Raw genomic sequence first — 12,821 nt, forward strand, 5'->3', positions numbered from 1 at the left:
CACATAGGAGGTTTTTTATTCCCGACTGTGTTTATTTTTTGGTATGTTCGATTATTTTTCACCAAAGTCTCCGAAATTTTCCGGCCAGGGGGAAAAAATAGCAGAATAATACAAAGCGAGGGAAAACTGTAATCGACCAGCGCTGGGAAAGGTGTTGGCCAATCATAAACCCGCTTTTCCCGCGTGGTCGGTGTAAAGCACATTTTTATTTAAAATGTTCCATCTCCGAGGAGGGAAAAGTCTGCGTGCGGATTTTTTTTGCAGAACTCCCCCTCTCCCGCCCTCGTTCCCTTTCCCACCCGTGGTGTTTCGTTCGCCTTGGAACCATTTTTGCGATGTTTATTTCCCCCGGTTTTCGGGAGCTTGTTCTTTGGCTTGTTGTGTTTTTTAATGTGTGTGTGTGGGTGTGTGTTTTTGTGTTCCCATTTTGCCCCTTCCTTGCCTGCCTGCCACCTTTCCTTTTTTTGTTCTTTACTTCCAACCGATTCCGAAACGTCGAACAGCGTCTAGATGCGACTCGTGGTTCCTGGGCGAGCAACGCTTAGAGGACTTAGCACCCACACGGTGCGGGGAGAGGCCGGGGGATGGAGAGGTGGTGATGATTGCACTCCTTCGCATCGGGAAGCTCGGGCCACACTTGCGGGCCATCAAAAATTCAGCACGCTCACGCGTGTAGATTGCGAAATAAATATTTAATAATGCACTTCCATCTCACAATACGGCACCTAGGGGGGTGGATTGGGGCAGTGGGCAGAGGAGGAGGGGACTGGGGGAGAGTGAAGCCAACTGCCCTATCCGCATCCTCGCTCCCAAACCGAACCGTGCAAGGCAAAATGGCCAACGGAAAAGCGAACCGGGAGCGCACATATGGAAGGGAAAACTCTAGGTAGCGGAAAGGGGGAATGAAGGGGGGGGAGGCTGAGCCTGGTAGCAGCACATGTTGTGGTTTGTGCCACCCGCTTTTTCCCGGAAGCCGGAACCAGCAGCCAGCACCCTTGACAATGGCGCTAACACAACACACTCCGATAACCGAACACCTCGCCGAAGGGTTGGAAAAGGAGAGGGGGGGGAGGTAGGGTGGCGGGTTGGCCTGCGGTTGAACTGTTCGGTACCGCTTTTCCCACCACCCCCCCTAACCCGGCAACAACATGCTCACATGGGAGAGGGTTTAGCGCGCGCGGGAAAACCTCGGTCAATTTCCCACCCCACCCATTCCAGTAAGGGGGGGTGGGTCGGAGGAAGGGGATTGGAATGGCCCCATCCGGTGCAAGCATTTGTGGGCATTGTTGCAGTTCGTCGTTCGAACCCGTCCATCCGTGTTCCGTTCGTTGCGGGGGAAAACTGGCGGCCGGCGTGAAGGGAAACGGGGGAAAAGTTTTTCCACCCAGTACCCATTTTCATGGGACCATCAACCGAACGCTTGTTTCGTTTACAGCAGGGTTTTCTTTTGCGTCAATTTTGTTTGTTTGTGATTTTCGTTTCGATTCAACACACTTCGCTATCAACTTTCGCGCGTTTAACGACTCCATTTTTCCACTTGTTTTCGATCTTAGTACAAGGCGATTTTTCTTCTCCTCCATCCATAACCAGTTGGTAAATGAACGTGATGAATCAAAACACTGTAAAGAGAACTACTTAAAGAAGAATGGTTTTAATTTGTTTCCATCTATCTCTATTTACCTGTTGATTGGCGTTTAAAATGGAAAAATATACCATTTCCTCGTTGATTATGTTTCGGGTAACAAGCTACTTCCCTAAAGCGCTCAGGAGTCTGTCTACTTTCCACTTTTTTGTTATCAAATAGTGCAATAAAACAATTTACAATTACATAGTTCAATTTTCGAAGTTCTCTAGGTGTTTTTTAGTGAATAGCAGGGGTTGGCACACTTTTCACAAAATGGGCTATAATATGATAAAAACCCAAAACCCACGGTTCACAACTTTTTTCGAAAGAAGAAAGATGAAGCAAATCAAGCTTGTAAATTGGAAAACAGCTTGAAAATTAGAAAGTCAATAATGAAAGTTTAAAAAGGGGAAGCAGCGACAAAAATAATTAAAGAAAGTTATTACAATCAAACAAAAACAAAATTTTAACATGTACGCAAAGGAGCAGAGCAAAATTGAGAAGTTATAGAAACTAATAGTTATCTTCAACAATACAGGTTTGAATGACGAAATAAAAATGACGAAGGAAAGAGGCGCAAACAAGCGATCAAAAATGTAAATGCGAAGATCAAACATGAAAATAAGGAATCGGATGCGTCTGACGGCATTCGACCAAAGTTTGCTTTCGTTTTGTTTGAATTATCTCACCATATAAAATATGTGAAATGAGTTTTGATTTTGTTTGCGATTGTGGAAAACAAGTTTTTGTCGGAAATATTTATTGTTTTGACGGGATATTCAGAGAGAAGATTCATAAAAAAGCTGTCAATTTAGCCGCTCCTCCCTTGTAGTGTTAATAATCTCATTAGCTCCATTGAATCTACGGAAAGAACTCAAGGTAACCTCGGTTATAATGGGCGCTAGGTGGGAAATGAACACATCACAACACACTAGTAATCATTACAGTTTGACGTAAAATCCTGGCAAATGACAAACAACAATCCCCCCCTATAAAAAACACACACACCTACGACTGAAATTAATGATAATCCTAAGCAATTGCCAGCGACCCCCGAAACCCAAAGGTGGATGGGTGGCCCTCCCAACACGATTTATGATTTCAAACACTGCACATCGATTATGCTCCGAACAACTAGTTGCTTTCGTTGCGGGACGATTTATTCTCCCTCCATTCCCGATGCGGTTTCGGTGTTCGGTGTTCCTTCCACGCGGTTATAAATACTTTACATTCCCGGTTGCATGCCTGTTTTTTGTGTGCGTTTTTTGCTGGCGGTTTTCTTTTCATCTCGCCCGCCCGTCGGGGTGCCAAAGGTGCCCCCGGGTTGCACCGAAGCAGAACGTCGCAGGTTCACTGGCTTAAAGGACAAGAGGGGGCCGACAAGGCGCGCGTCTTGCCCGGGAAGATAATCAACTATTTACATCGGTTGCAATAAATCACATAAATCAAGGCGTCTGGGAGGATCTGCGCAGGATGCGGAAGAAAGTGGGAGAGTGAGCGGAGTTAGAGAAAGGCTGTTAGCTCGAAAGAAGTAATAACAAAAACCCGAAAACCGACGGAACGAAGCGACGCATGATTGGGATTTCCAAACGATGGGCCCTCGGGTGTCGGAGGACCGCAACACATGTTTCGGAAATTGCTTCCAACCAGCAGGGAGGATGCGGGGCCCGGCGAGGAGGAGGGGAAAGGCAGCATTAAGGGACATTAAGTGACCGCTTGACACTATGCCGCTGCGTACCGGCGGTTTTGCACGGCGTTACATGTCGGCCAATTATGTTTTTTCCGTCGATTTGACAGTGACGTTTATTAACTAAAAACTTAACACACTCTTAATCGAAGCGCTCTACGAAGCCAATGGTAATATTGTATGATTTTATTGTTAATGAAAAAAGCAAAAAACATACTGTCCACCAAGACCACCGGCGCACCGACCACTGTGCGGCGTCCGCTTTCCGCTGCAAACCCCTAGAAAAGGGCGGGCGCGATAGGTAATTTGTTTTCGCTTAATTAAAATTAGCTCTCGGATGTGTCAACTCATCTCCGTTTCGTTTGTATCTGCCCCGGTCCTTTAGCTTGCCTGCCGCCTCCCTCGTCCTCTTCTGCTACTTTCTTCTGCCGCCTGGGGTCGCGCATATGTGCACATCTCCATCTATCAATCGTCTGACATCTCGTTCGCACCCCGAAGAGGCGCGCGCGCACGCTCACATTCTCAAGTTGGAATGGTTTCATCGCCCTCTGGCTAATTATTGCGTCAAGACGAATCAATTGTAGTTTCTGTCTACAACAACTGCCATCGATAACCTACCGACCTGAAGGCTGTTCCTTTCGGTAATGTTTCATTGGAAGTCGGTTCCCAAATCGCTTCTCGAATATCGAGTTATTCTGCGATTTTTGAAACCTTTCAGGAAGGAAGGAATGGGCTTCCTGAAGTGTATTTATCTCATGAATGGCTTTTAAAGCAGCCCCTTAAAAACTAATAGAAGGATAGTACGTGGACTTTTAAGGCCATTTTGGGAAAACGACGCCTTTTTCGACGCGACCTGTCAAAATCCATAAAGTAAACAACAAACTATACACTGCATCAACAAACAACAAACACGAACTCAGCTATTTGTGAAAACAGTGATGTCCCAAAATGATTGCCTCACTTAGGGTTTTTGATTGAATAACTGAGAGAACGGCTGGCCAGGACATTGTTTTGATACCTTGTCGTGCAAGGTAAGTTGTTGTTGTCTTGCTTGCGCAGCACTTCTGCATTATCTTGCTGAAAAATAAGCTGTTGAGTGTTGTGATTTTCCAGATAAGGCTTCAAATGATAGTTCAGGATGTCGATGAACAACATCGTGAGTGTATAGCCCCTGTACAGCAGATGTGGGATCTCACTATCAGAAGGAACCGCCAGTTGGAATTGTCACGAGTTAACCTTTCTTCTTGTTCTTGAGCAACTATATACATTAGTACATTTAGAACGAACATGAGACGTAATGATCTTTTTGCTTCGAGATCCTCGAGTTAATTGCATTGTTTACAAATGGTTATAGTACCAGTTTGACAGTTGAGCGTGGAAAAAACGTCAAAACCTCCAGCTTCCGAGTTGAACATTTTCGTGTGATATGACGTCTGCTGGAGAGAAAACCTAAAATGTGTTGTTTACTTTTTGTATGACATTTTGACAAGTCGCTTCGACAAAGAAGTCGAAGGCTTCGATTATTTTACTTGTCTTCTGTCTTGAGAGTATGTTTTGATATAAAAAGGAAAACATCGCTCTGCCAGCCTACTGTTGTATAGACACCTAGCGATGCACAAAGAAAACCAGAGACCGCCAACAACGCCAGCGCAATGCGGCTGGAATAAGCGATGGCAAAATTGGGGACCCTCTTTTGGTAGGCCATTCTGGGCGACCCGTGAGTATGACAAACTGCCCCTGTCAGCCCATTTATACCGTCCTAATGAGCAAAACTGTTCCCCTCTCATCAATCATTCCGCGTGTGCGTGCGTGCGTTCGTTCGGGAGTTGTACTGCGCGTACAAGCGTTCTTTTGCGAACTCGTCTAATCGTCGTCGTCGTCGAGGGCCACCTATATAGGAGCAGGTCGGCGTTCACGGTGCGCAGATTAGGCCGAAGTGAGATGTTACGCGTGCGAAACAAGCTCGACGAACGAGCCGCACAGTGGTAGCACTACTGGGCGATATGGTGTTGTGGTTCGACAGGAGGACGCGACCACTGTGCAACCGGTGTAGGGTATGGGGTGACAAGCGGTGGTAGTACCCTTACCATACCGACATTCCCGGCATGCTCCTTGTTGCCGGGGATAATTAATCGATTGCGGTGCTGATGGGGCATAAAATATAAACATCGGTGGCCTCGGAAAACGAACTGCGAATGGCAAAGGAGTGCATGACTATTTTTAGTGGCTAATGATGATGGCGTGGTTTGAAATTGGTTGCCTTCATTCTCATCCCATTTGCCGGCTGCTTGGGTGCATGCGCTCCGGGTGGAGGGTCCTTTTCGCATGAGCTAACCTGCAGCAGCTCGTACTTAGGCAAGACGATTTATGCGTTTTCGGGATTCGGTTTGTTTGTTTTGGCTCTCCTCCATGTGTTTCGTTGGCTGGAATTCCATACCAATCCCGCTAATCCCCGCCCCTGCTTTGCCCGCGGAACTCCCCAACATCCGTCTTTATCCGGGTTGAACCTACTAATTGTTCTTGCAAGCCGGAACCGTAGTGGAAAGGGCTAAGACCCGGACCCGGTCCTGGAGTTTGGCAAGCAAACATCATCCCCCGGGAGTGGAAAGACAAACAGATACCGTTCCGCGGCGGTGATGTTTGAAGACGGTGTTGCCAACACGCTGAGACCTAGTCGCGGTCCCAAAAGCTTGACGCTGACATTTCGCCGATCGCATGTAGGCCTTTACCCTCGGTTGGGTAAATATGTAAAACACACCACGACCACCACGACCATAGTCTGCTCCACGACGAAGGGCCACCAGCGGCGCGTTAGGTATTATCTTCAGATTATGAAATCTTTTTGTCTAGCGCGATCTGATCCGATCCGGTTCATTGTCCTCTTGCGGGGCCCTGCGGTAGGACTCGCTAATGATCTACGCACAAACACACACAACCGTCCGCGGATGGCTAGAACCTGCGCTTGACAACCAGGTCTCTCCAGGTGGGAGATTTTGGAGTTCTTTTTTTTTTGTTCGGGGAAAACTGGCTGAACAAAAGCACATGGATGAAAGAAATGCGAACTCTCATACCGGCGCGATAAAGAGGAGCGCAAACACTGGACCTAGCGGGCGTACGTCAAATTGGAGGTGTTTTGGAGCTCGGAGATTTTTTTGTCCGACCTAACTCTTGAGTGCGGCGTTCCCCAGATGCTTGTTTACTTTCCTCACAGAACGGTCCCAGCGGTCGGAACTGGGAGGGAAAGAAAGCTAACCACTCATCCCAGTGTTTGCTGTGGAGTTCTGGAGAGGTTAGGATTCGGTGCGCCATCTTGAGGGGGGACTAAACACAAAATTCGCTTCTTTTATTTCTATTCGCCGAATGTTGCCGTGTAACGGTATTCTGCCGAATTGGAGGTTATGGCAGGGCCACATTTAGGCGAGCCGATGTCCTGGAACCCCAACCGGGTCGTCTATTTGGATGTAAATTTATTGAAAATACTCCCTCTCCCCAACTCCTCTCGCGCACTTGTCAATGATTATTTATTGCCGCGATATAATGAGCTTGCCGATCCGGGTGACAGGCGGACTCCAGCCTGAAGGTGAGTCACGTCCGGCCTCGGAAGCGGTTCTGTTAACCCTGGCCTTCGCCGCCTCCCGGATACCTGGTTTCCCGGGTTCAGCAGCTGACCGTCCTCAGCCTCAGGGCGGTCGCCGGACTTGATCTTCAAAAGAGCGAGCCCTGACCTTGAACGCGTGGCGTGGCTTTGAAGCTTTCGCGGCTGACCTCACGAGCCTGGCACACACACAAGCACACCCGAGCCGGCCGGAACATACAGCTTTCCAATCTAATTAGCATGCGCTGGACTTTTATGCTCCAACGCCGGTTTCAGGTGTGACTAAGACAGAAGTGAAGAGCTCCGGGTGGAGGAGCAGGGGCGCGCGCGCAGTTAATTCATCACCCATAAACCGCGGCGAAGCCCGCAAACCGGTTCCCTCTGCCTTGCCGCCCTTGACCGTGCGCGTGTGCTTGTGTGTGTGTGTGCGTCAAACTGTTTTGTTTGTCCTCTCTTCTTTATTGTCACACGCCTTTCGTCCGGAGTTGCTGCGCCCAGCCGTTGGGGTGGCGTCTGTTTTCCGCAGCTTCTCGCGGTGTTCCGGGATGGACGCTGGCCTCGAGGACCGTGAGAACCCAGGCGCGAGGAGAAGTTCCTAGCCTGCGGGGCTGAGAAAGCAAACCGCCAAAGTTTTTTTTTTAATTTGGCGAGCTCCAGAGGTCCAGATATACGATTGGTATAGGCCGGTGAAATTTGGGATGGGGAATTGGGGAATTGGTTTGGGGATCCGGTTTCGATGCCGTCACAGCGTGAGATCGCGCGACAATCTGTCTGATTTCTTGCGGACCAACACCACCAGCAGCACCTCCCTCTCTTCGCCGGGCTCTTCGGTTGGTTGGAGAGCACCACGCGGGGAGGGTGTGTTTGGAGGTGGGTTTTTGGGGTTCTCCCGGTGGTCGATCCTGCGCGACCGCTCAGTCGCTGCCCGTGTGCGCAGCTCGCAACAGGTTCTTCTCGGCTTCGGAACAGCCTCACTCTACCCGGCGGTGTTTTTGGATCGAACCTCGGCGATGACGCAGACACCGCGGCTGATACCTGGGCGCCAGCAGTCGGACCGGGCACATCAGGTGAAGCTGCTGCTGCTGACCGCGCTGCTGCTGGGGGCGATGGCGCCACCGTGTCTGGCGCAACAGCTGCAGCAAGCGGGTGCCAACTACTACTGCAGCAGGAGTCTGTGTCCGGGCGGAGACGCGCACGTCGGCTGCTACTCGGAGCTGCCGTTCGGTAAGGCGTGCCAGGGTCTGAAGCCGGAGGTGGTGCCGATGACGGCGGGGCGCAAGGCCGCCATCCTCGAGCAGCACAACCGGCAGCGCCAGCGGCTGGCCGTCGGCAACCTGCCCGGCTACAGCCAGGCCTACCGGATGCCGCAGCTCTACTGGGACGACGAGCTGCAGTACCTGGCCGAGCTGAACGCGCGCTCGTGTGTGTACGCGCACGACCACTGCCGCAACACGGTCGCGTACCCGAAGGCCGGCCAGAACATCGCCATCATCCGGCACTTCGGGCTGAACGTCACCAAGGAGCAGGTGTACCGGTACATCATCGACCACTGGTTCAACGAGTACCCGCTGGCGGTCCGCTACGAGGACCACTACCCCGAGAACTACGTCGGCCCGGACTTTGCCCACTTCACGCAGATCGTCAACGACCGGGCCGTGCGCATGGCGTGCGGTATGTCGACCTGGCAGACCTACAACGGCTACGTCTGGACGCACGACTACCTCGTGTGCAACTACGCGTACGGCAACGTCATCGGCGACCGCTCCTACACCAAGGGCCCGGTGGCGGGCGGCTGCATCAACGGCCAGAGCCCGAGCTACCCGGGCCTGTGTGTGTGACACCGCGACCACATCTGGATCTCCAGCGCAAAGCTCGCTCCTCCAATCAATCGACCCACACACACACACACACACACCAGACACCAGTGGCGTTAGGCCATCATCCCCATCAGCTTCATCATCATCCATCCATCCGTTCATCTCCATTCATTGAAATGCTAATTTCGCGACGTCGGCACATCGGGCTTTCCGACTCCGCTCCTCTTATCAGATGTCACTGTCAAGTGGAAATAAAACCTTCCCTTTCGTCGCCGTCGCCGCGCACGACCACGCGCAGAAGGCTGCGACGGGGAAAAGAATACACAACAACGATGTAGTGTTTAACTGTGCCATTAGGAGGTACGTTTGTAGAACGGGTTTTTCTTCTGGGTACGGTTCCATTCAGCCGCTTCATTCAACACTGCCGCTCGCGTACTGGTGTCAGCTTCAAAGGGAAGGAAGGTGCGGCCAAGGGGATCGCAGATCTGCTTGCCACCGCTGACGGCTGAGATACGGACTTTCCCGGAGAAAAACGTCACCCGCGTAACGGTCGTCACCCGTAACGGTGTTGTGAAATTCGAATTTAACTTTATTTCGGTGCTTTACATTACGCAGGAAAGCTCCAACTCCGGTGAAGCTTTCGTGTACGCAGCCAGCGCAAGCTTCAAGGATGTTCGGTTTAGTACAGCGAGGATAAACTTTTTAGCACACCCGAGATCCCCGGCCCGGAAGTCCTTCCACGTAAGGAACTTTTAGAACCAACGGCGTGAAAGGACGAGCTTACCTTGCGTGCAATGTTGCGTGCGATAGCGCTGCTGTCACTTTTACACTAGGTGGGTCGCGTGGATCCGCTTGACCCATATGCCCTAGGGCATGTTGAACAATAAAAGAGGATGTCGCGATAGACAATTTTCTCATGCTTGAATTAGTTTTATTTATAAAAGTTTTAATTTTATATCGACATGCCTTTGAAAAACACTTTCAAACAAACGCTTGTAATATTGACTCCCAAAAATTCCCAAATGAGAAACATTTCAACTAGAATTGTATAATAGATTTTATGAAAAATGTAGAAGATTAATGTTTTTCCAAATGATTTCTTACATCTTGTTTCAACATAGATAATGAAACTAGTGTTGTGCCTAATGAACCTTTTGGCGAGATTCATTCAATATATGAATCTTTCACCTAAGATTCATTCAGATGGACTGGTGAATATTTAAGGATTCAAATCTTCAATCCTTAATGAATCTTTCGAAACTTTGATTAAACTTCACAATTATTTTATTGGCGTTTATCATATGATAAAAAAAAACAAAAATGGGGGTTTCTCTCTTCAGTAGATGAATCTTTGGGATTCATGAAACTCTAAAAGATTCATCAATCTGAATCTGAATTACACAACTCTAAATGAAACCCATTTATTATGATATTAAACATTGATGTTTCTGAATCATTATTTTTCTGTAAGGATTTGTTATTTTTTCTTTAAACTAAAATCAATCCATTCCAATCGTTTTCTTTTAACTGTTCCGTAACGCACAGTGCATATCATGGTGGAGAAAAACAATAATTTAAGGAAGTGTGTCTTTAATAACCCGTTTGGAAATCCAAAACGTTTGCTTTACAAAAACCGTTATAAAATAATCAAAACAATTGTCCGAAGATTGACGCGCTCGATAAGTTTAGGTTTAATCATTCATTGGTCTGTTGAGTGTTAGCATGCAACTAAAAAAAATGTATGGAGCTTTCGGTAGTTCGAAAACAAAAAAAAGGTGTTGGGTGTATTATTTGTGTAATCGCCCCGTACGGTACATTTGAAAACTAATTGCATTATATGTATCGTTTTTTCTTTCCCGACACTCATTGCGCGTTTGATAAAGTGCAAAAATCGTCATTATCGTCAAACTGCATCTCCGATTTCATTGTTTGATCGCTCGGCGCGGCAGTTAAATGCGTTAAATTAGGAGCCGGGGACGGGCGGAGGAAATGACGTAATTTGCCGTGGCTCTACCGGCCGGGAAAATGCAATTATCTATCAATTGACTACAATCAGCCACCATTAGCTTTCTCAGCTTCGCCCGAAACTCGACGCGCCTCGGGATGTGAGACGATGTTGGAGTGTTGGTAGTGGTGGGAGGGAGGGAGAGAGGGAGGGAAAAAAAGCCGATTAAGCCTCCGGGCAAGCCAAACCCCCGGCCAGGGTCAAATATCGGATCACGATCCCGTGAGCTGGCCTCAGGGTCCTTCCGGGTCCTTTCCGGGAGAAATTACAGCTTCGACGGAATGCAGCTCTGGCCGGCTTCGGCACGCCATCGGGGGCAGAGTGGAGGGAGAGGTGAGATCGTAGGAAGGGCCTCGGGGCATCGGAGGGAACGCGGGAACCGGGGCGTCGTGTTACCTCGGTGCTATATTGTGTGCGCGAGTGGATTATAATTTCGACACCTCGACAACCGACGAGCGTCCTGCGAGCGTCCTGCGCTTCCGGCACCCGGCGACCGGGCTCGGGGTCTCGATATCGGGTTGCGGCGCGACGCAAAGCACTCCAGCAGCACCCGGGGCGCCGAAGGAAAACGGCGAGAAAAATACGCCTCAGCGCGGCAGGAAGCGAGGACCGGGAAAACAACCGTTGCTGGCAAAGTAAGGCAAAAGGACCGCCCGTAACGTAATTACCAGACAAAGGCCGGTGAGGTCCGGGGGGCCCATGATGCGCGCTATGTTTATGTTGACGCCGAGATCATAACCCCGCGTTCGCCACGAAACGCCATGATCTCGCCCGATCGCCCGGGCGCCATTTTATTTTAATCGTCCTTGCGTCCGCGGGAGGGGGGGAGGAAAGGGGTAAAGGAGGAAACGCCGTGTCGCATCGATTAAATGGCGAGCGGCGGGATTTTTTTCGTGTCGCTTGCTTGCATGTACGCTATCATTAACGCAACCGAACGTCCTGTTTACGCTGCATGAAGCTGATTGACACAAACACGAAGCAAGCGCGTAGGGCACGGTGGGGCGCAATGAGCCAGAGCGTGTTCTTTTTTCCCTCAAAATGATTAAAAATATCTATTATATGCTGCAAAGAAAAAACAATCGAAGTCCTATGACAATCAAACACGATTTAATTTGCTTTTATTTTGATAGCTTACATCTCTGTTATATTAATATGAATATTTCTTAGCAACCTGAAATCTGAAAGTAGTATAAAAGAAAGCTGGAAGAATTGTTCAATGAAACTTTCGATCAAAAGACTGGTCTTAGAGCAACTATAATAAGCGTTATGGACAGAGTTATACTTTTAAGTTAAGTATTTTAATGTAAAAACTAGATTTCAAAACTAGAAACATGTGCAATATCTGGTTGGTTTTGTTTCGAATTGATTTTATGACGATTATCAAATCAAATTACCGTATTTTTCCCCCCTCTAAAGAATTATCCATTTTAAATAAAAAAAAATTGTAATTATCACCAGCTTTAACAATTTTATTGCTGTTTTAATCTCCACTCTATGATCGTAGATGTGCTTGGAGGTGATCAAAAATGCTTCTCTGTCGCATGATTTCCAATCACTTTTGCGTATTCAATCATTTTTAACTTCAAACTGGATTTTTACGAAACATTCTGGTATATTTATGGTATCGAAAGTTCTTTTATTTGCTTTCCAATACAAATTACACATTAAAACTTTTCAAAAAAAAAAAAAAACAGATCTTAGCCATTTCTGTAAAAACTTAACTATTTCATCAAGTCTAATAAACTTCCCGAATATTGTTGGTTGAACGCACGAATGGTTTGGTTTTGGAGCAATTAATGTTGATAGTTCTTTTTGCTTTATTCGTTCAGAAAGACATTTGCCGCCTTTAAACATAATGTTTTCTTTGATGTTTCGTTTCAAAAGTATCGTTTTCATAATAGTTGAACAAACAGTGATGTTATGTTTATGTTTCCACCTCCAAACTGGTTCGGGCAGTAGTTTTGCTTAAAACTATTTGTGTTTTTTCTTTTCCAAACATTTCCCGTTTGTCAAGTATAAATCGCCTGAAATAATATTCAATTGAAAAGAAATGACAACAAATACTGATAAATTTGGTTCATAGAAAATGGTAT

At 47.9% G+C, this 12,821-nt stretch overlaps 1 protein-coding gene across 1 annotated transcript; it reads left to right on the forward strand.

Moving 5' to 3' along the window:
- The first annotated feature begins 7,916 nt into the window (after positions 1-7,916).
- LOC131290532 (antigen 5 like allergen Cul n 1-like) lies at positions 7,917-8,744 on the forward strand. Its single transcript, XM_058319683.1, has one exon. It carries the CDS (start codon positions 7,917-7,919, stop codon positions 8,742-8,744), a length of 828 nt encoding a protein of 275 aa, XP_058175666.1.
- The last annotated feature ends 4,077 nt before the right edge of the window (positions 8,745-12,821 follow it).

This window comes from Anopheles ziemanni, chromosome X, assembly GCF_943734765.1.
Source record: "Anopheles ziemanni chromosome X, idAnoZiCoDA_A2_x.2, whole genome shotgun sequence".
Classification (NCBI taxonomy): Eukaryota; Metazoa; Arthropoda; class Insecta; order Diptera; family Culicidae; genus Anopheles; species Anopheles ziemanni.

Bases quoted from the DNA above. Each gene is read 5' to 3' on its own strand.
- LOC131290532 (XM_058319683.1), top strand. From the start codon at position 7,917: ATGACGCAGACACCGCGGCTGATACCTGGGCGCCAGCAGTCGGACCGG.